Source organism: Anolis sagrei, chromosome 2, assembly GCF_037176765.1.
Source record: "Anolis sagrei isolate rAnoSag1 chromosome 2, rAnoSag1.mat, whole genome shotgun sequence".
In the NCBI taxonomy this organism is placed as follows: Eukaryota; Metazoa; Chordata; class Lepidosauria; order Squamata; family Dactyloidae; genus Anolis; species Anolis sagrei.
Window position 1 is genome coordinate 184,566,595 of NC_090022.1, and position 19,974 is coordinate 184,586,568.

General features: G+C 41.5%; 1 protein-coding gene across 3 annotated transcripts in view; it reads left to right on the forward strand.

Moving 5' to 3' along the window:
- The window catches only part of LRP1 (LDL receptor related protein 1), a 439,797-nt gene that overhangs the window by 283,085 nt on the left and 136,738 nt on the right, over window positions 1–19,974 (forward strand). For all 3 annotated transcript variants that reach the window (XM_060763011.2, XM_060763013.2, XM_060763012.2), the window contains 5 exons: window positions 4,921–5,064; window positions 9,776–10,012; window positions 10,792–10,972; window positions 18,144–18,366; window positions 18,676–18,865. In XM_060763011.2, the coding sequence (XP_060618994.2) occupies window positions 4,921–5,064; window positions 9,776–10,012; window positions 10,792–10,972; window positions 18,144–18,366; window positions 18,676–18,865 (975 nt within the window). The remainder of the gene's footprint in view (window positions 1–4,920; window positions 5,065–9,775; window positions 10,013–10,791; window positions 10,973–18,143; window positions 18,367–18,675; window positions 18,866–19,974) is intronic.

Here is a 19,974-nt window from a genome sequence, read left to right on the forward strand (position 1 = left end):
TGGCAGCAAACTCAAGGACGGCACTATTGTTTTCTCAGTATCCATTGAATGGTACTGTTGGGAGCAGCCACATTGGTAACGCTTCTGAGCAAAACCCTTCAGAAAGTCATTAGATGATTTCACTACAAATCAGAAAGTCTATGGTTGAGGTGTAGCATCTGCTATAAACTTCCTAGGTAGACTTAGTTTCCCGTTCATGAATGTGTTTGCACTGTAGAATAATTTTGACCGCCATGGTCCAGTGTTGTGGAATCCTGGGAGTTGCAGTTTGGTGAGGTATTAGCACTTTTTGGCAGAGAAGGCTAAAGCTCTTATAAAACTACAACTCCCAGGATTGACGTCATTGAGCAGGGGTTCTCAAACTAAGGCCCGAGGGCCGGATACAGCCCTCCAAGGTTATTTACCTGGCCCTCACTCAGGGTCAACCTAAGTCTGAAACGACTTGAAAGCACACAACAGCAGCAACAACAACAACAACAATCTTATCTCATCAGCCAAAAGCATGTCCACAATTCCCATTGAAATACTAATAAGTTTATATTTGTTAAAATTGTTCTTCATTTTAATCATTGTATTGTTTTTAAGTGTGTTTTGCATTACAAATAAGGTATGTTTGGTGTGCATAGGAATTCATTCGTGTTTTTTTCAAATTATAATTCGGCCCTCCAGCAGTTCAAGGGGCTGTGACCTGGCCCTCTGTTTAAAACGTTTGAGGAGCCCTGTCATTGAACCATGACAGGTGAAGGAGGTGTCAAACTACATTAATTCTCCAGCATGCATGTATGTCTTGTGAGAATATGGTGAATTTCTAAAGAATGCTGGCATTTGAATGGACCTTAACATCTCTTGCGCATTACATTTTTAAACCTATGTCTAAAATTGAATTGTGAAACTGACACAGGTGTATGAAAATAACATTTTAGGTTGTAGCTTTATGGAAACCCTGGTATCTTGCTTTGAATTATCTGAAATGTCTCTTGTTGAGCCCTTACGGGTTATCAAAGTGTGGCCCTGGGGCTCCATCCTCCCCCACCAGGCATGTAGCCGGGGGGAGGGGGCTTGAAGGGCTTCAGCCCCCCCCCCCCAAATTCTCATGGTGGTCCACGAGAAGGCCTTACTGGTACATTATTTAAACTGTTATGTTTATTCATATCATGATCTGATCACCATGCTCAATATATCCCATATGCATGGGGGTATTGGGGTAACGATACAAAAAGTTTGCTAGGCTAGATCCTCTCTCACTAAGACTCAGCCCCCCCCCCTCCCCTGAATCAAACTCCCCCCCCCCCCCCGAATCTAAATCCTGGCTACGGGCCTGTCCCCCACTATTTTTGTGGCCACCATTTACTTCCAAAGAAGTGAATCGTCCTTCATGGACACCTGCAGTGACATTTTAATAAGATCACAGTCCATCTCCATTGACTGATATTTAAAAAAATGAAAGGTAGAAATAAACTTCTTGCTACCTCTTTCTGGCTGCCCCTGGCATTTTTTAACCAATCCAAACAATTTCCTGAAGTAGACATTTTACCCATAGACCCATAGTGTACTAGGGTTGTCAGCGTAAAAAGGAGAAGATTTTTTCCCTTTAACATCTATCTAGAAAAGTTCTTTTAGGTGTTACATGATATCTGACTAGCCACAGGTAATAAGCAAAACCTGTTGCAATTCCCTTTTCTGCACAGTCATTAAAAGCACAGGAGTCCTCTCCAGTTTTCAATCTGGCAAGTTTACTAAGTACTGTTCCAACCAGAGTGTGCATATCAGCATTAAATCAGCTGCTTTGTTCACGGAATCACTTTGCAAAATAGAATATAAGCATTCCTGAAAGCTGATCATATTTTGTCTGTGATCTGTTGGGAGTGAGGGCATTCTTGCCCCACTGCTGCTTCCATAAATAGCACCCCTGGGTGAATGCCTTCCAGCTCCTTTTGTAGATCGTTGTCTAGTGCTCTTAGTAACGTCTGCCCTGATTTCTAACTAGAGTCTTGTGGCTTGCTTTTAATTAAAAACGAAGTCATTAGAAATCATTGCCAGGGTGCCTAACATTAGCGTCTTGGTTGTTCCTGACCCTAAAGCTAATCACCCCGCCCCCCTTTGCTGAAATGTGATACATCAACCATGCCCCAAATGGGTCCTTCAGAGCATTTCATTATCTCTCCGCACCCTCTTGTAGAGGGAGAGAAAGCAAAGGAGAAGGAGAGGGAAGAAAGCAAACTTGAAAGCTGTCCCCAGAGAAGACTGTGCGGTGTATGATTGATTGATTAATTACCGCCTTGCAGAAAAGGAAAGAATTAAGCAGATGTGGCATCTTAAAATATTAATGGCATCCTCTTAAGGGTTGTTGCTACTGCTTCCTCAGAGCAGAGGGATATTAGACTCGGTCAAAATGCTCCCAAGAAAATCATTATGGCTGAAAGGTCCCCACCACTGAGCTGGATGTCTGGCTCATTTATTCCTGTTCCCATCAATCACTATCACCTCACATCTTTGCAAAAAAAGAAGCCAATTCTTGTAGTTAATAGCTTGCAAGTTGAAAATCCTGTAACAGTCTTTGGTCTACTGCTTAGAATTCTGTGAACTGTAAAACTAATCAGGAGATTTCAGGGTGAGATGTTTCCATATCTTCTGGGATGGCTACCATTCTGTAGGTCCCCTTACCCCCAATGTGGCCCTTGGATTTTTCCTTAAGGCCAGTTTGTTTCTGGTGAGGAAATAGGACATGATTATGCCTTGACATGAGTTTTCTCTGGTTGTGACATGACAAAAGAGTGAAGGGCTACTTTGAATGCCAAAAAGGTGCCAAACAAGCCAAAGGAAGTACATGGGATTCTTGCATCCTCTTTGTGAGGTAACAGCCCAAACATCATCTTGTATAACAGTCCACAGGAATTTGTGCCTCAAGATCATAAGCCAATTGTTCCTAAGGGCCTGTAGAGTGGATTGGGCACCTAGTTTCTGCACCTATCCATAGGACAGGAGGTAGTAGGTGTGTTTTCAAAATCACAGGTAACAGAGGAAAGAGACCGTGGCAGCTGATTATTTTATTATATTTATTATTATTATTATTATTATTATTATTACGTTTATTATTCTATTCTATTATTGTTATTATTACATTTACATTATTTTCCTCTATTATTATTGTTATTATCACAATTACTTTACTTTATTATTGTTATCTATTATTATACTCTATTATTACATTTATTATTTTACTTTATTATTATTTTATTACATTTATTATTTTATTCTATTATTATTGGAAGGGTACATAAGCACATTTACATTGAAGAAGGTTAGAATAATGGTTTAGTTGGAGTTGGAGAGTCTTCTCTTAAATTACAGTTTTATGTCAATATTCAAAAACATTAAACCTACTAATGCCTCAATTAATGTAACTTTTTGGTGTCTATTTTTATTTTGAAATTTATCTATGCTGCTATATTTCCCACCCTCGGCTTATACTCGAGTCAATACGTTTTCCCAGTTTTTTGTGGTAAAATTAGGTTCCTTAGCTTCTATTTGGGTTGGCTTATACTCGAGCATGTACAGTACTCATAATTTTTATACAAACTGCTTAAGGGGTTGACTTTTGTCTCAAGATACATTCAACACTGGGATGTTTTCTTTAATGTTCAGACTAAAACCCAGAGTAGACTCATCTTACCACGAATTTAAAAGCCACCAGTTTTAGTCTCTTGATAAAGTATCTCAAAACCTTCATAAATAATTTAAAGAAGCCCAAGAAAACAGGGGTTTCCAAAATGACGAACCCACTTTCAAAGTACCGGTAGTATATTTCACAATGACATGTTACAGTTACACGAAAAGGTAAACACAGTTTAATGAGTTATCAGGTTGTCAAGTTTTACTCATCATTTTGAACCAGAAACAAATTTAAAACATAGCTCTGCAAATGGAGACTATCTCACATTAAGGAGTTGCCATCTTGTGCATGACTGAAGCTAAGGGTTATTTGTGCACTCAGAGAGGCATCTAGTGGTAATGATTTTGGTGCATCCCACCCTTTCAAGTTGCAACAGTTTTATTCACGTGTGATTCATGGGTTCAGAGATATAGTGATTTAAAATTGGGTCCATCATTTTCGAAACACTCTGTAATACAGGTGCTCAAGCAATAGTTGCTCTCTGCCAATGTGAACAACAGATTCTACACAGACAGCTTGAATAACTTCTCTTAGCCAATAGTGACATCTTTTCTAATTGAAGTAACTTTCAGTTGAAGTCAATTTTGATTTACCATTCTTGTGTCTGAAAAGAACTTCCAACATCAGGGAATAATACTAGACACTTCTGTGACTGTAGGTCAGATAGAAGTCAGCAGGGTCACAAACCTTTAATATCAAGCACAGGCCCATAGCCAGGATTTTGATTCGGGGGGGGGGGGGGGGAGGGGTGAGTTTGATTCGGGGGGGGGGGGGGTTCAGGATCTACCCTAGCAAACCTTTTGTATTATTGCCCCAATACCCCCATGCATATGGGATATATTGAGCATGGTGATCAGATCATGATATGAATAAACATAACAGTTTAAATAATGTACCAATAAGGCCTTCTTGCAGGCCACCCTGAGAATTTGGAGGGGGGGGGATGAAGCCCCTCAAGCCCCCCCCCCCCACGACTACGGGCCTGATCAAGCATAATTACTAGTAATACATAGAATTTGAAATCTTGCAACAGGAGGTGGTTCTTCATACTTACTGATGTTTCTAAAGCAGCTGTTGTAACTGGATTGATCTATATACAGCCTACATGGTTCAGGGGCAGCATGTGAGGGTTTCTCTGTTTGCATGTCCTCAAGAGAGGGCTTGTGGTTGCTCTTAAATGTCACAGTAAAACATAAGAGATGTAATTATGTTGTAATAAGCCTTATGGGTTTTCTCTGTGGTTGTAGTGAGGAGTCATGCCTGTGAACCTGACCAGTTTGGCAAACCTGGTGGATGCTCTGACATCTGTCTCCTTGGAAACAGCCACAAGACCCGAACATGCCGTTGCCGATCAGGATTCAGCCTTGGCAGCGATGGGAAGTCTTGCAAGAGTGAGTAGCATCTGGAGACAGGGTGGGTGTGGTGTGGAGGGAGAAGGAACTGAGCAGAAGAGATTCGGTCTTGACCTTGGAGTTCAGAGTTGCTTTTTCCATATCACATAGAATCATAGAGTTGGAAGAGACCTCACTTTTGTTTAAAAGCTGCCTTTGCTAATCATTGCTTTGAATCAAGAAGGAGAGTGGTTCATTTGCATGTCTTGCTGACAGGAAGCAATCTGGTGGTAGGTGAAGTGAAGAAAAGAGATGCTGGTAGGTGAACATGTAGAGAGCACGGAAGCTGGAAAGCGAAACAGAGGCAAACAAAAAAGATTTGTGTGAAATAGGTGTTTTGACAAAGTGTGGTTGAATCTTCCTGATTGTCCACTGAGTCTCAGGGTCCTTCCACACAGCCCTATATCCCACAATATCAAGGCAGGAAATCCCACATTATCTGAGTGTGGACTCAGATAACCCGGTTCAAAGCAGATATTGTGGGATTTTCTGCCTTGTTATTCTGGGATATAGGATTGTGTGAAAGGGCCCTCACATCATCCTGTGCCATTGCATGACTTCTTAGAATTTTAAGAAAAATTTAAGGCTGGGCTTCTGAAGTTTTATTATCCTAGCACTAGCCGTTCCCTGCCACGCGTTGCTTTGGCCCACATGGGGGTTTATGTGTGGGAGTTTTGGCCCAATTCTATTTTTGGTGGGATTCAGAATGCTCTGTGATTGTAGGTGAACTATAAATCCCAGCAACTACAACTCCCGAATGTCAAGATTCTATTTTCCCCAAACTCTACCAGTGTTCACATTTGGGCATATTGAATATTAGTTTGGTAAAGATCCATCATTGTTTGAGTCCACAGTGATCTCTGGATGTAGGTGAACTACAACTCCAAAACCGAAGGACACTGCCCACCAAACCCTTCCAGTATTTTCTGTTGGTCATGGGAGAACTGTGTGCCAAGACTGGTTCAATTCCGTCGTTGCTGGAGTTCAGAATGCTCTTTGATTGTAGGTGAACTGTAAATCCCAGCAACTACAACTCCCAAATGTCAAGGTTATTTTCCCCAAACTCCACCAGTGTTCATATTTGGGCGTACTGGGTATTTGTGCCAAGTTTGGTCCAGATCCATCATTTTTTGAGTCCCCAGTGATCTCTGGATGTAGGTGAACTACAACTCCAAAACCAAAGGACACTGCCCACCAAAACCTTCCAGTATTTTCTGTTGGTCATGGGAGAACCGTGTGCCAAGTTTGAATCCCCAGTGATCTCTGGATGTAGGTGAACTACAACTCCAAAACCAAAGGACACTTCCCACCAAATCCTTCCAGTATTTTCTTTTGGTCATGGGAGAACTGTGTGCCAAGTTTGGTTCAATTCCATTGTTGGTGGGGTTCAAAATGCTCTTTGATTGTAGGGGAACTATCAATCCAAGCAACTGCAACTCCCAAATGACAAAATCATTTTTTTTTTAGTGAAGGGCATACATTGGGTTGTTAGGTGTCTTGTGTCCAAATTTGGTGTCAATTTGTCCAATGATTTTTGAGTTCTGTTAATCACACAAACTGACATTGCATTTTTATTTATATAGATGACTATATGTCCCATTTGCCCTATTTGAGGGTGTCTCCTAGGGCCCTTTCATACAGTCATATAACCTAGAATATCTAGACAGAAAATCCCACAATATCTGCTTGGAACTTGGTTACATTTTTATTTATATAGATTGCCCATTTGTTACGTGAGTGCTGAGGTGAATTCCCTGATGATGGCCTGTCTGGAAAGAAAATCTGACCCCCCATCCAAGGGCATATAACCCAAAATATCAAGGCAGAAAATCCCACAATATCTGCTTTGAATTGGGTTATCTGAGTCCACGCTGCCATATATTTCAGTGCAAAGCAAATAATGTGGAATTTTATTCAGCTGTGTGGAAGGGGCCCAAATTGGCAGTAAGGAAGATCTCAAAGGAAAATCCCAGTTTTTCTTTTCTTTCCCAACAATCACAATAAAAGGATTGTCCTCTCTGGCTTTGCATAAGTTAGTGACTCTATAGACTTCAGGAACCCATGCCTCGAAAGTTAATGATATCTCTTTACAGGAAACACATGTTTTCGTTTCTTTGTATTTAGAGAATCCAATGGGAGCGGGTATTATGTATCAGCTTGCTATAAAGTAATTTTGGGGGTCTGAACTGAATGGCTGGAACAGCCATTGTTAGGGAGGAGTGAAACCAAACCCCTGATAGATTTCTCGGAATGCCAGAATGCCTGATGACGCTATGTGGCAGATACACTGTATGAGCCAAATTCTTTGTGGATGTAAAATTCCTGGTCAGAGCCAGACTTGTGGTTAATTTTAGGTCAGAAAAATTATTGCACAAGAAGTCTGCACTGCCAGTGTATCCCATTAGTTACAAATAACTGCCTGGTTTCTTTATGTCTTTATTTCTCATGTTAGTTTTTAGGAGAAATGCCAGCACCTGCAGAAGTTGCTGATGCCCCGGTTTCTTTCATTTAGTCTTATGGATGATACTGATCAGGCCCAAGGGACTTGAGAGCCGAGTCATTACCTGGATTTCCTGGGGGACTGGCATATATTCACACTGCCTCCTTCCCTAAAGTGCACCTGTTATAAAGTCAGTAGTAGTTTAGCAGGGAGTGGCATAATGAGGTAGTTGTTGTAGGCAGAACACAAACACATTGAGCCTAGAAGTAAGGGGCAAATATTAAGCAGCCAGAGTGAATTCATACTGAGGAAGACACAGAGTTCTCAATAGGAACTTGCTGGGATATGGCTGTTGTCACAGAAAAATGATCAAAACAATGAAGGTACAGGAATAGGATTTTCTATCTTTTGTGATTTCTACTCCCTGCAGACATTGGTTTTTTTTTTAATGTACATCTAGTCACTTAAGCTGATTAGTAACAACCTTTGATACCAGTGGGGTGGATACAGGATAACCAGCAGTAAGTGGAACTGGCACCCGTGGTTAGCAGACCTCACTAATTTGGTTGTTGTCTCCATATAACACCACTGTAATTAACTCTTAAATGTCACACTATCAGAGTAATAGCAGACCAAAGCACAGATTAAAGAGTCCTTTCAGCATATGTGTACATGAGCTTGCACCCACGTAGATAGATCCTTTTCCATTTCCCCTCTGCCAACATCAAATCAAATCAGTGAGGCCATGAGGTGGGAATATATAACTCCCCAGATGTTGTTCCACTACAGTTCTCATTAGCATAGTGAGTGGTGAGGGTTTGCAGAAGTTGTGTAATCCAGCAAAATCTGGAGGGACCCATGTTTCCCATCTCTGGACTAAACTTCAGCACAAAAGCAGGCAGCTTTCCTTCACTGGGTGATATAGTGCCCCTCGCAGGAGCTTGGAGAGCTGTAACTCCCACTGAACTTCCTGCAATATTTGCGTTTATATGCCCCCTCCTAAACACACTGACCAACAGGTTGTTGTTGAATGTATTTTGGAAGGTAGGGTTATACGAAGCCTACTGGCCATAGTTCCTTACTCCATGTTGTAGAAATCATATATCTTTCTAGTTTTTGTGTGTGAATATAGATGAAAACTAGTTTTCCAAATGAAGGCTCATTTTAAAGCATTGGTTCCCAACCTTTTTTTTAAACCAGGGACCACTCTCCAACATTAGTACCAAAAGGGTTTTGGCCCACATTAGAGTCGGTTTTGTTATTTGAGGTGCTGATTCAGAAAATGGCATTAGCTAGACCACATCACCTCTAGCTTCTGCTACAGAACATATGCCATCCAGTAGTCGCCATCTGCTCACCCACAGAAAACCATATTTTGATGTGGTAGTAGTAATCTTTTGTGGGTAGTCAGCCTCTCCCCTCCTGACATCCCCGTTGCCTCAGCACCATAAGAAGGTTTCATGAGATGAGTCGCTCTTGTTGTTGTGTGATTTCGAGGCAGTGGTGTAGTAATGGTGAGGCCGCGTACCATATTTTCATTCTTGTGGACTACTGGTGGTCCATGGACCACAGGTTGGGAACCACTGTTTTGAAGGGTTAAGAAAAAATTATGAAGGGTAACACTTAACAGTGGCAACTGGGTTAAAATGGCTATGAGTTGCCTCTTCAGTTAAGAACAGTGTGCCATTGCTTGGAAGAAATAGAGAGAGAAGGGGAGCTGTTGCCTTCTTGTCTTACAATCTCACCATATGGACTAATTTACCAGTCGTACGCTGGTTTCTCTCCCCTGTGGCCATGGAGCCCATTAAATGATGTACAACTACTCTTGGCAGGGCTTTCTGGCAAAAGGGGAGAGGAAGTGGTGTATGTTGCTGTGGTGGCAACACAGGAGGCTTCCTGCGTTGAATTTGCAACCATGGGGGGAAGCTGGGTGGCGGACACTCCCCCAGTGGGATGAGGTTCTGGGTAAGTTGGGTGATGCGGGGCATGAGGTGACAGGTTCTTCATGCTCCCGCCAAGACCCCACAGATTTCCCATGATGCGTGGTGAATTCTGACATTAATGTGATAAGGTTTGTATTTTGAGTGACTTCCTACAGACCGCTCTGGCAGATTGGATGCCATTGCTTTAATGTGAAAGGCCTTTCTCTAAATTCTTATTGATTTTAGTTTGATCGTTGTAGGGAAAAAGGAACGCTACACTTCTGATGAGCTTGAAAGGAAATCAAAGTTGTCTTGACTCTTTTATTCCTGTGTCTCCCTTGTCTTACAGAGCCAGAGCACGAGCTCTTCCTTGTTTATGGCAAAGGTCGGCCAGGCATCATCCGTGGGATGGATATGGGGGCCAAAGTGCCTGATGAACATATGATCCCTATTGAAAACCTGATGAATCCCAGAGCCCTGGACTTCCATGCAGAAACTGGCTTCATTTACTTTGCTGACACCACCAGCTACCTCATTGGGAGACAGAAGATCGATGGAACTGACAGGGAAACAATCCTGAAAGATGGTATGTTCCCTGCCTTCTGCCTCATCAAAGACAGTATCAGTGAGTTAAGTGCTAGTGTGGTTTCCAGTAGAGTGGGGCATAGGACTTTGAAAACCCAAGTCGCCACTCTGTAACCCCCCCCCCCCCCCCAGTGGCTCAGTGGGTTAAACCCCTGTGCCGGCAGGACTGAAGACCGACAGGTCATAGGTTCAAATCCAGAGAGAGGCGGATGAGCTCCCTCTATCAGCTCCAGCTCCTCATGCGGGGACATGAGAGAAGCCTCCCACAAAGATGATGAAAACATCAAATCATCTGGGCGTCCCCTGGGCAACGTCCTTGCAGACGGCCAATTCTCTCACACCAGAAGCAACTTGCAGTTTCTCAAGTCGCTCCTGACATGACAAAACAAAGCCACTCTCTAGACATGAATGTAAATAGAATTGGGCTGCAGAGAGTCTTTATTCAGAAAGTAGACCAGCCAGTAGTTTCCCAAATGAAATACATTTTGCTATTTTTATGCTTGTTAGATTTTTTATATATAAATTGCCTGTGGGTGTAAGCCTAAATGCTGTGCTCTGCTGTTGACTCTGTCCCTGCCTCATTGAAGCAGGTGGCGTCGTCGGCACATGTGTGTCCATCAAGCCCTGTGCCCTGTCTGTTTCACTAGAGATCAGGCAGTGGAGCGCATGGCACCATTCATATGGTCATGTCACTTTCACTTCAGCCCTTGGTGTCTGATGTGTCCCCATCTGCCTGGCGTGTTGTATGCCGAGCACATTTGTTGATTTAACTCCTTCCAGGCATTCACAATGTGGAAGGCATCGCTGTGGACTGGATGGGGAACAACCTCTACTGGACTGACGATGGGCCCAAGAAGACCATCAGTGTTGCCCGGCTAGAGAAGGCTGCCCAGACCCGGAAGACTTTGATTGAAGGGAAGATGACTCACCCTCGAGCCATTGTGGTGGATCCCTTGAATGGGTGGGTGAGACTTCTGTTTTCTAGAGAGTCCTATTTTTGCTGCTGTTGAGACATAAAGCAAAAAAGTGAACCTGCAGAGTGCCGATAATCTGAGTGACATTTGTTTGAAGTTGTCTATTGGGATTTCTCTCTTCTAGAATCTCCTGTAGGATATGTATTTCTGATTTTTCTTCTTGCATGGTTCATGCCAGCAATCGTTTTCTGTATCATCAAATTCTAATTCTGGGAGTGTAAAACTCCGTGGCATACTGGAAATGGAGGCTTTCATTTTTAAACAGTGGATTTATAGCCTTTCCATTTGCAGTGATTGGTTTTGTCTGGGTCATGCCTACTGAGCTATGGTGAGTCACAGATTTCCAGAACACATGTAGCAGACATTCATTCATTCATCTATCCATTTGTGCATCCATGCACTTGCTTATTAAATCCGAATCCTTAATCCTCAGCACTATCAAATTCTCAAGACACCACACGCTATTTTTTTATAATACTGTCGAATTGTTTTGTTAATAGAATTATTTTAGAATTGTTTTTAAATAATTAAATGTAATAGAAATTATGAGACAGAATAGAGTAGAACAACAACAAGATAAGCAGCTATCTCAGTGACTTATTCAAGGTCTGAGAAAATTGGTTTATTTGTTGGCAAAATGACTTTAGAATAGGCAGGAAGGAAGTATTACAGGGGAGAGAATTTGTAGTTGAGAAACCTCTTTCTCTCACAATATCTTCTTCCCTCAAGAAAGCTCAACCTGAAAAGACAGTCCAATAATAGTCTCAATCTTTTTCCAATTGATACAGATGTGATCAGTCCAAGATATAAGATGCTGTTACAATGGAATTAAAACTGTTCTGTATGCAGCAACAGAAACAACCCCCTTTTCAGCAGAAGCTCTCCCATTCTGGTTTTAGGAGTAGACATACACTAACTAGAAAAATACTTTATGCAAAGGAATATTTGCAGTACAGGAGAAGACTGGGACTCTTCTCAAACCCTTCTGCCAGGCACTCTCAAGTAGTTGAAACCTTCTTACTTGCAAAAGGCTTTCTCTTCCTCCTCCTTCTGGAACTTTGCAGCTTTCTCTCAAACAGTAACTCTCAATCAACACAACTCCTTCAACCCTCAAAAACATAGAAGCTTTGTACTAGTTTAGTACATTTACAACGTCTCCACCCTGGCTGTAAAGACTAACCAGGTGGCTTGATTCTTAATACAGTACTAGCCGTCCCCTGCCACGCGTTGCTGTGGCCCAGTCTGATGATCTGGAAAATAAAGTAAATGAGAAAGTATTAGTTTCTCATATATGTAATTTATTTATGCTTGTGGGCAAACAGTATTTCTTGTTGTTTCTTTGTCAGTGTTGATGTGGAGATTGTCTGGTTTGCCTACTCTGGAATATGCAACATATCATTGTCCTTCTTTCGGGGCCCCTTTCAAATCTATGATACTATATCTGTGTGTGTGAATCATATATATCTATGTATATCTATGGCAGGATGGCTCTTTGTCTCTGATTACATTTTCTTGTTCTGGTGAAGAGAGTTGGACTGAATGGCCTTAAGTATTTTCTGTTGGTCATGTGGGTTCTGTGTGGGAAATTTGCCCCGATTCTGTCGTTTGTGGGATTCGGAATGCTCTTTGATTGTAGGTGAACTATAAATCCCTGTAACTACAAATCCCAAATGCCAAGGTCTATTTCCCCAAAACTCCATTTGTGTTCATATTTGGGCATATGGAATATTTGTACCAAGTTTGGTCCAGATCCATCATTGTTTGAGTCCACAGTGCTGTCTGGATGTAGGTGAACTACAACTCCCAAACTCAAGGTCAATGCCCACCAAACCCTTCTAGTGTTGTCTGTTGGTCATGGGAGTCCTGTATGCCACGCTTGGTTCAATGCCATAATTGGTGGGGTTCAGACTGCTCTTTGATTGTAGGTGAACTAACAATTCCAGAAACTATGACTCCCAAATGACAAAATCAAAAAATTTTGAGTGAAGGACGTACATTGGGTTGCTAGGTGTACGCCTTTCAAATTTGGTGTCAATTGACCCACTGGTTTTTGAGTTCTGTTAATCCCACAAACGAACATTACATTTTTATTTATATAGATGCTTGGGCCTTGATCCTTACATTTACTTACATTTTCTTATTGTTATTTAAGAAATGACGTACTTAAAAACTCTGACAGATGCAACCCCCAAACCAGTTTAGCTCAAAATGGACTGGAATTCTGCAATCCGTCAAGCTTTATTACCCAGCAATTTAACACTTGAGTGATATAGAATATGCAGTCCTACAAAACTGAGGGTCACAAAGAAAAAATATTTTTAAAAATGTGCTGATATTATAGGAATTTGGCCTTCAAAATCCAGAAATGACCTCAGATTTGCTCCATTGTGTACTGTATTTTTCACAGTTTGTTTTGACATTTTTATTTCCTTACATGTGACTAAGATTTATTTGTGGAGTAAACAGTAAGAAAAGAGTTAAGGTCTTCTAATAGACTTTCAGAACACATAAAACTCAAAGGTACTAAAAGAAATCACACGGGAATATCAGCATCCAAACTTCATTCAAACCGAGTAACAACCAAATTGATAAAAATACCAAATTGGTGAGAGAACTGTGTTGTGGTACGGCATTTTTATTGTTCTTTTTGTATTCAGCACCCCAAAATATATTGGGACCAGCTACAGTATTGAAAAAAGTATTCTCATTGCGAGGCCTACGATATATTTCTTTGCTTGTTTGTTTTTAAAATCTTTTTTCAAATTGTGTTTGTCACTCGTTCTCACAGCTTCATTGATCCTCTTGCATGTGATGTGAACCAGAGAATTTCCACTCAACAGGAAGGAAACATCTGCCTCCTGCAGTGGCTCCCTAAAGATTTCAGCTAAAGAGCCCCCTCCCCCCCCCCCCCCCCCAAAAAATATCTTTTCACTCTGATGCCTCTGGGGCTTCATTCCCTGTGGGTTTGAAAGGCATGTCCTGCTCTTCAGAGTTGCTCCGACAGGCCCAGCAAGACATTGAATTGCAATGTGCACTCAATCACTCGTGATTTCTCCCAGTCTACAGAAGCATGGGAGGTAAACTTTATTCCCATAGAACAAGCTATTTCTTTCTTGTCCTCATTAGATCTTTTTTGTGTTGGGATATTGCAGCATCCCTCCTTCTCTTCTACTCATCCTCTGCAAGATGAATATTCAAGGGTCTTCTCATTTCATTTCCAGATATTAGCGTAGTCACAGAACCAATCCCTGGTGCCACCTTACCTACTTGCCAGTGTCTATAGTCTTTTCTGCAGTGCTTCTCAGGGGAGCACAAAACCAAAATACCTAGCATGGATTGCATGAGCTATTCTGTGATTAGTTAATGTCACAAAACAAATCAAATACTATGTCCAAAGAGTTATCTGAAGCCACCCTGTTCCTGGAGTATTGAAGAAGGCAGAGATCTTTGTCATCTGTGCTGGAGCTTGTAAACATCAGTTATTTGGAAAGTGGTACTCCAGCTCCTGAATTTTCCTAATTAGTCTAAAAAGTAACTTTCCACAGCTCTTTTCTGTTGTTGTTGTTGTTGTTGTTGTTGTTGTTCAGTCGTTTCTGACTCTGCGTGACCTCATGGACCAGCCCCCGCCAAAGCTCCCAGTCAGCCATCACCACCCCCAGCTCCTTCAAGGTCAATCCAGTCACTTCAAGAATGCCATCCATCCATCTTTACCTTGGTCAGCCCCTCTTCCTTTTCCTTTCCTTTTTCCCAGCATGATTTTCTTCTCTAAGCTTTCCTTTCTTCTCATGATGTGAAGAAGAAGAAGAATTTTATTTTTCTACCCTGCCTCCATCTCCCTGAAGGGACTCGGGGTGGCTTACATGGGGGAATTTCTTCATTTTGGCCTCTACTATCTTTCCCTCCAATGAGCAGTCGGGCTTTATTTCCTGAAGTATGGACTGGTTGGATCTTCTCGCTGTCCAAGGCCCTCTCAGCACTTTCCTCCAACACCACAGCTCAAAAGCATCTATCTTCCTTCGCTTAGCCTTCCCTATGGTCCAGCTCTCACATCCGTAGGTGACTATGGGGAATATCATTGCTTTAACTATGCGGTTCTTCGTTGCCAGTGTGATGTCTCTGCTCTTCACTATTTTATAGAGATTGGACATTGCTCTCCTCCCAAGAAGTAAGCATCTCCTGATTTCCTGGCTGCAGTCTGCATCTGCAGTAATCTTTGCACCTAGAAATACAAAGTCTGTCACTGCCTCCTCATTTTCTCCCTCTACTTCCAAGTTGTCAGTCATTCTTGTTGTCATAATCTTGGTTGTTTTGATGTTTAGCTGCAACCCAGTTTTTGCGCTTTCTTCTTTCACCTTGATTAGAAGGCTCCTCAGCTCCTCCTTGCTTTTGGTCATCAAAGTGGTATCATCTGCATATCTAAGGTTGTTAACGTTTCTTCCAGCAATTTTCTTTTCTGTACCCATGGTTAATTGTCTTATAGTGAGTGTTAGCTTAGCTCCTGCCCATGATCATAGCCACAGGAGCATTTTCCTATTGCCTCTCAGACCAGGACTATCAGTGATGCCCATTGGCTTAGATATCATTAGGGTGGTACATCCATACCACTATCCAAAGTACTGAACAAACAAACCCTTAGGGTGCATCTATACCAGGCATCCTCAGACTGCAGCCTTCCAGCTATTTGAGGCTCTAACACCCAAAAAGCCCTAATCAGCTTGTTCAATTGTCAGGAATTCTGGGAGTTGGAGGCCCAGACAGCTTGAGGGCTGCAGTTTGATGATTCCTGATTGATATTGTAGAATGAATGCAGTTTGGCAGGACTGCCATGGCTCAATGCGAAGGAATTGTGGGAGATGTCATTCAGTGCAGCACCACCACTCTGGCAGAGAAGCCAAAAGATCTTGTAAAAGGTGCAGTAACTTTACAGTATAGATACACCCTTAGATAGTATTTTGAAGGTTTGGGCTATAGTATGGAACAGATTTGCCACCATCACCACCTGACATTGGATCCATCACTGAGTCCTCTGCACCCTGTTCCTTTTAGAAACTCCCCTTTGCCATGATGCCTACTGTAAAAATGTGGAAAACTAGGAAAGTGGTGTGTAAAAGCCATTTTAGTTGAGTTTGCATATGTTCATTATTCCCAGAAAGGTTTGAATGCCCCATATTTGACTATATTCAACTGTAAAATAGAATTGATTGATGAATATGATTATTTGATCATCTGGCTTTGGATCTATGTACAATAGTCATCTAATGTTTACATATGTTGTTTTATGTTGTTTTAAATGATTGTCTAATTGCTTTTAATTTTTGTTGTTTGGGCATGAAATAATGCCAGTTATGTAAGCCACCCTGAGTCCCCTTCAGAGTGAAAAGGGCGGGACATAAATCATAGAATCATAGAATCAAAGAGTTGGAAGAGACCTCATGGGCCATCCAGTCCAACCCCCTGCCAAGAAGCAGGAATATTGCATTCAAATCACCCCTGACAAATGGCCATCCAGCCTCTGCTTAAAAGCTTCCAAAGAAGGAGCCTCCACCACACTCCGGGGCAGAGAGTTCCACTGCTGAACGGCTCTCACAGTCAGGAAGTTCTTCCTCATGTTCAGATGGAATCTCCTCTCTTGTAGTTTGAAGCCATTGTTCCGCGTCCTAGTCTCCAAGGAAGCAGAAAACAAGCTTGCTCCCTCCTCCCTGTGGCTTCCTCTCACATATTTATACATGGCTATCATATCTCCTCTCAGCCTTCTCTTCTTCAGGCTAAACATGCCCAGCTCCCCAAGCCGCTCCTCATAGGGCTTGTTCTGCAGACCCTTGATCATTTTAGTCGCCCTCCTCTGGACACATTCCAGCTTGTCAATATCTCTCTTGAATTGTGGTGCCCAGAATTGGACACAATATTCCAGATGTAGTCTAACCAAAGCAGAATAGAGGGGTAGCATTACTTCCTTAGATCTAGACACTATGCTCCTATTGATGCAGGCCAAAATCCCATTGGCTTTTTTTGCCGCCACATCACATTGTTGGCTCATGTTTAACTTGTTGTCCACGAGGACAAATAAATAAATAAAAAAAGTGAGAGAGTCAAAAAGCAGTATATTTCAAGAGCATTTGTTACATCTGCCTGTTAAGACTTCAAACTGACTGTAGAAATTTAATCAAGGTGGACCCAATTGCAAGTTTCTTTTTGAGCTGCATCTTTGGCTGGGATTCTGAAAATTGGTTGCCTCCAAAAGTAGCTTTTTTCAGGTTCTACCACATATCTGACTTCAAATGAATTTGTGCTTTTGTTGTGCATGAAGTGACTCAAACATTGGAAATCGCCCAGGCCAGTTCATTTTGCATCAGTCAGGTGCTGTAGACTATATTTTAGAGGAATTGTCAAGACAACATCTGATTATTCCTTGCCTAAGAAAATCCTGAGAAATCTATTCATAAGTTGACAGGCAACATGAAGACGCATGCGGACACAGATACCACACACATACACAGTTTGCAAACATTTAGAAGGTTTTATATTTATCTAATTTGCATGTAATCAAGATATGTATAGTTGTAACTAGATGTTTCAAAACAGGAAAACACTTTTTCATTAATGTGACTGATTTTGTAGCTAATATTTGGCTCTGTTTTATGGAAGACAGGATCTTGTGCATGTTGTTGCTATGTTTATTTATACCCACTTTTTTTACTCTGTGTATGTATGTGTTTAAAAAAAAAATAAGAAAATGAGAGAAATCAAATGTTATCTTTTTTTTCTCTAAACCTTTTTTTATATACCAGTATCTTTATTTCTGTTCACAATGAAATCCTGCATGGTGAATTCAAATAACTAGATTGAATGCACTTGTCATTGCTTTGCGACCACTAACTTTGGTACTTTGGAGACAAAGCAAAATGAAATAGCAGTAGCTGAATAGCCAATGAAGTGTCTACGTGAGCAGAGCATTCAATGAAATATTTTTTAATGGAAGAACCAATGTGAGAACAAATGACTGATCTTTTCAAAATGGCACAATGCTAATTGACATTATAAAATGCTTCCCCATTGTCCAGTTTATTGCCTTAACCACCCACATAAGTAAATTATAACTGAGCAGTTGGGTATAATGAGGAAGCGAATAAATAAATCTACCTGCTCACTTGCTCCTAGGTTGATGTATTGGACTGACTGGGAGGAAGACCCGAAGGATAGCAAGAGGGGGAAGATTGAAAAGGCTTGGATGGATGGCTCCCACCGCAATGTCTTCATCACCTCCAAGACTGTCCTGTGGCCCAATGGGCTGAGCCTGGACATCCCAGGGAAGGTGCTGTACTGGGTGGATGCCTTTTATGACAGGATTGAGATGGTTATGCTGAATGGTACGGAACGCAAGGTTAGTATCGCCTCTCTATTTTACCCTTCCATATATAACCTATGTCTTTAAATCCCCGTATCGTGTCAGCTTTTCCAGTTGTTTCTCTTCAATCCTGCTGTCACCTGGGATTGCAACATTGACAATCCATACTTGGTTTTTTTAACACAATCGTGAGGTCGGGAGTATTGTACTCCAAAACTTAGTCTGAATTCGGAAGTCCCAGAGTAGTGGTGGTGTTGTTGTTGTTGTTGTTATTATTATTATTATTATTATTATTATTATTATTATTATTATGTGTCTCTTTCTCTGTCTGTTTTCCCCATGCAGATTGTTTATGATGGTAATGAACTGAATCATGCCTTTGGCTTGTGCCACTATGGCAACTTTATCTTCTGGACTGAGTACCGGAGCGGCAGCATCTATCGCCTCGACCAGAACTCCAAGGCTGTTACACTTTTGCGCAATGAACGTCCACCAATCTTTGAAATCCGCATGTACGATGCTCAGCAGCAGCAAGGTGTGTGGCTAAATGTACTCAAAGATACTTCTTGAGATTGGATCAATATCAAACTTATTACACTATGCAACAAAAATTTAAAAACATTATCTTCCTGCTTTGAAAATGTTATTTTCTGTTGAAATATGTGGTACTTACTTTGAAAGTAGTTGTTATACTCAAGAAGCTTTGTTTTTGTGACTGCCACAGTGTTGAATTGGTTGAAACTCTATGGGATACTGAAATGAATATTGGTTGTTGGTTTTGATGCCTGTTTTTATATATTGTTATAATGTTGTTGTTTTATTTTATATTGTATTTTACTATGTTATGTTTTTAACTGTGTTGATTGGGCTTGACCCCTTGTAAATTGTCCAGAGTCCCTTCAGGGAGATGGAGGCGGGGTACAAAAATAAAGTTGTTGCTGTTGTTGTTATTTGAAACACAACAAGATGAATCCACAGCAGACAAGATCACTCTGCTGGCAGTTGTGTTGGATCCCATGTCGGACACTTCCCAAGTGTCTACGACTGTGTGATGTATTGGTGAATAATGCATGCAGATCCCAGTAAGGTGGCCTTCTGCAGCTGGCAGATGGTAATTTTGTCAGCGCCAATTGTGTTTAAGTGCAGGCCAAGGTCTTTAGGCACTGCACCCAGTGTGCCGATGACCACTGGGACCATCTTTACTGGCTTGTGCCAGAGTCTTTGCAGTTCAATCTTTAAATTCTCATATTGTGTCAGCTTTTCCAGTTGTTTATTATTATTATTATTATCATTATCATTATCATTATCATCATCATCATTGACACAAAAGCACAGTATGTCACAGCAAACGAGATCTATATGCTGGATTTCGTATCACAAAATCACAAGTCGAACACTTCCCAAGCGTCTAGGACTGTGTGACGTATTTTCGAATGATGCGCACAGATCTAAGTAAGGTGGCCTTTTGCAGTTGACAGATCGTGATTTTGTCAATGTATATTGTTTCCAAATGCTGGCTGAGATCTTTTGGTACGGCACCCAGTGCGCCAATGACCACTGGGACCACCTGTACTGGTTTATGCCAGAGCCTTTGCAGTTCGACTTTGAGGTCTTGATAGCGGCTGAGTTTTTCCTGTTGTTGTT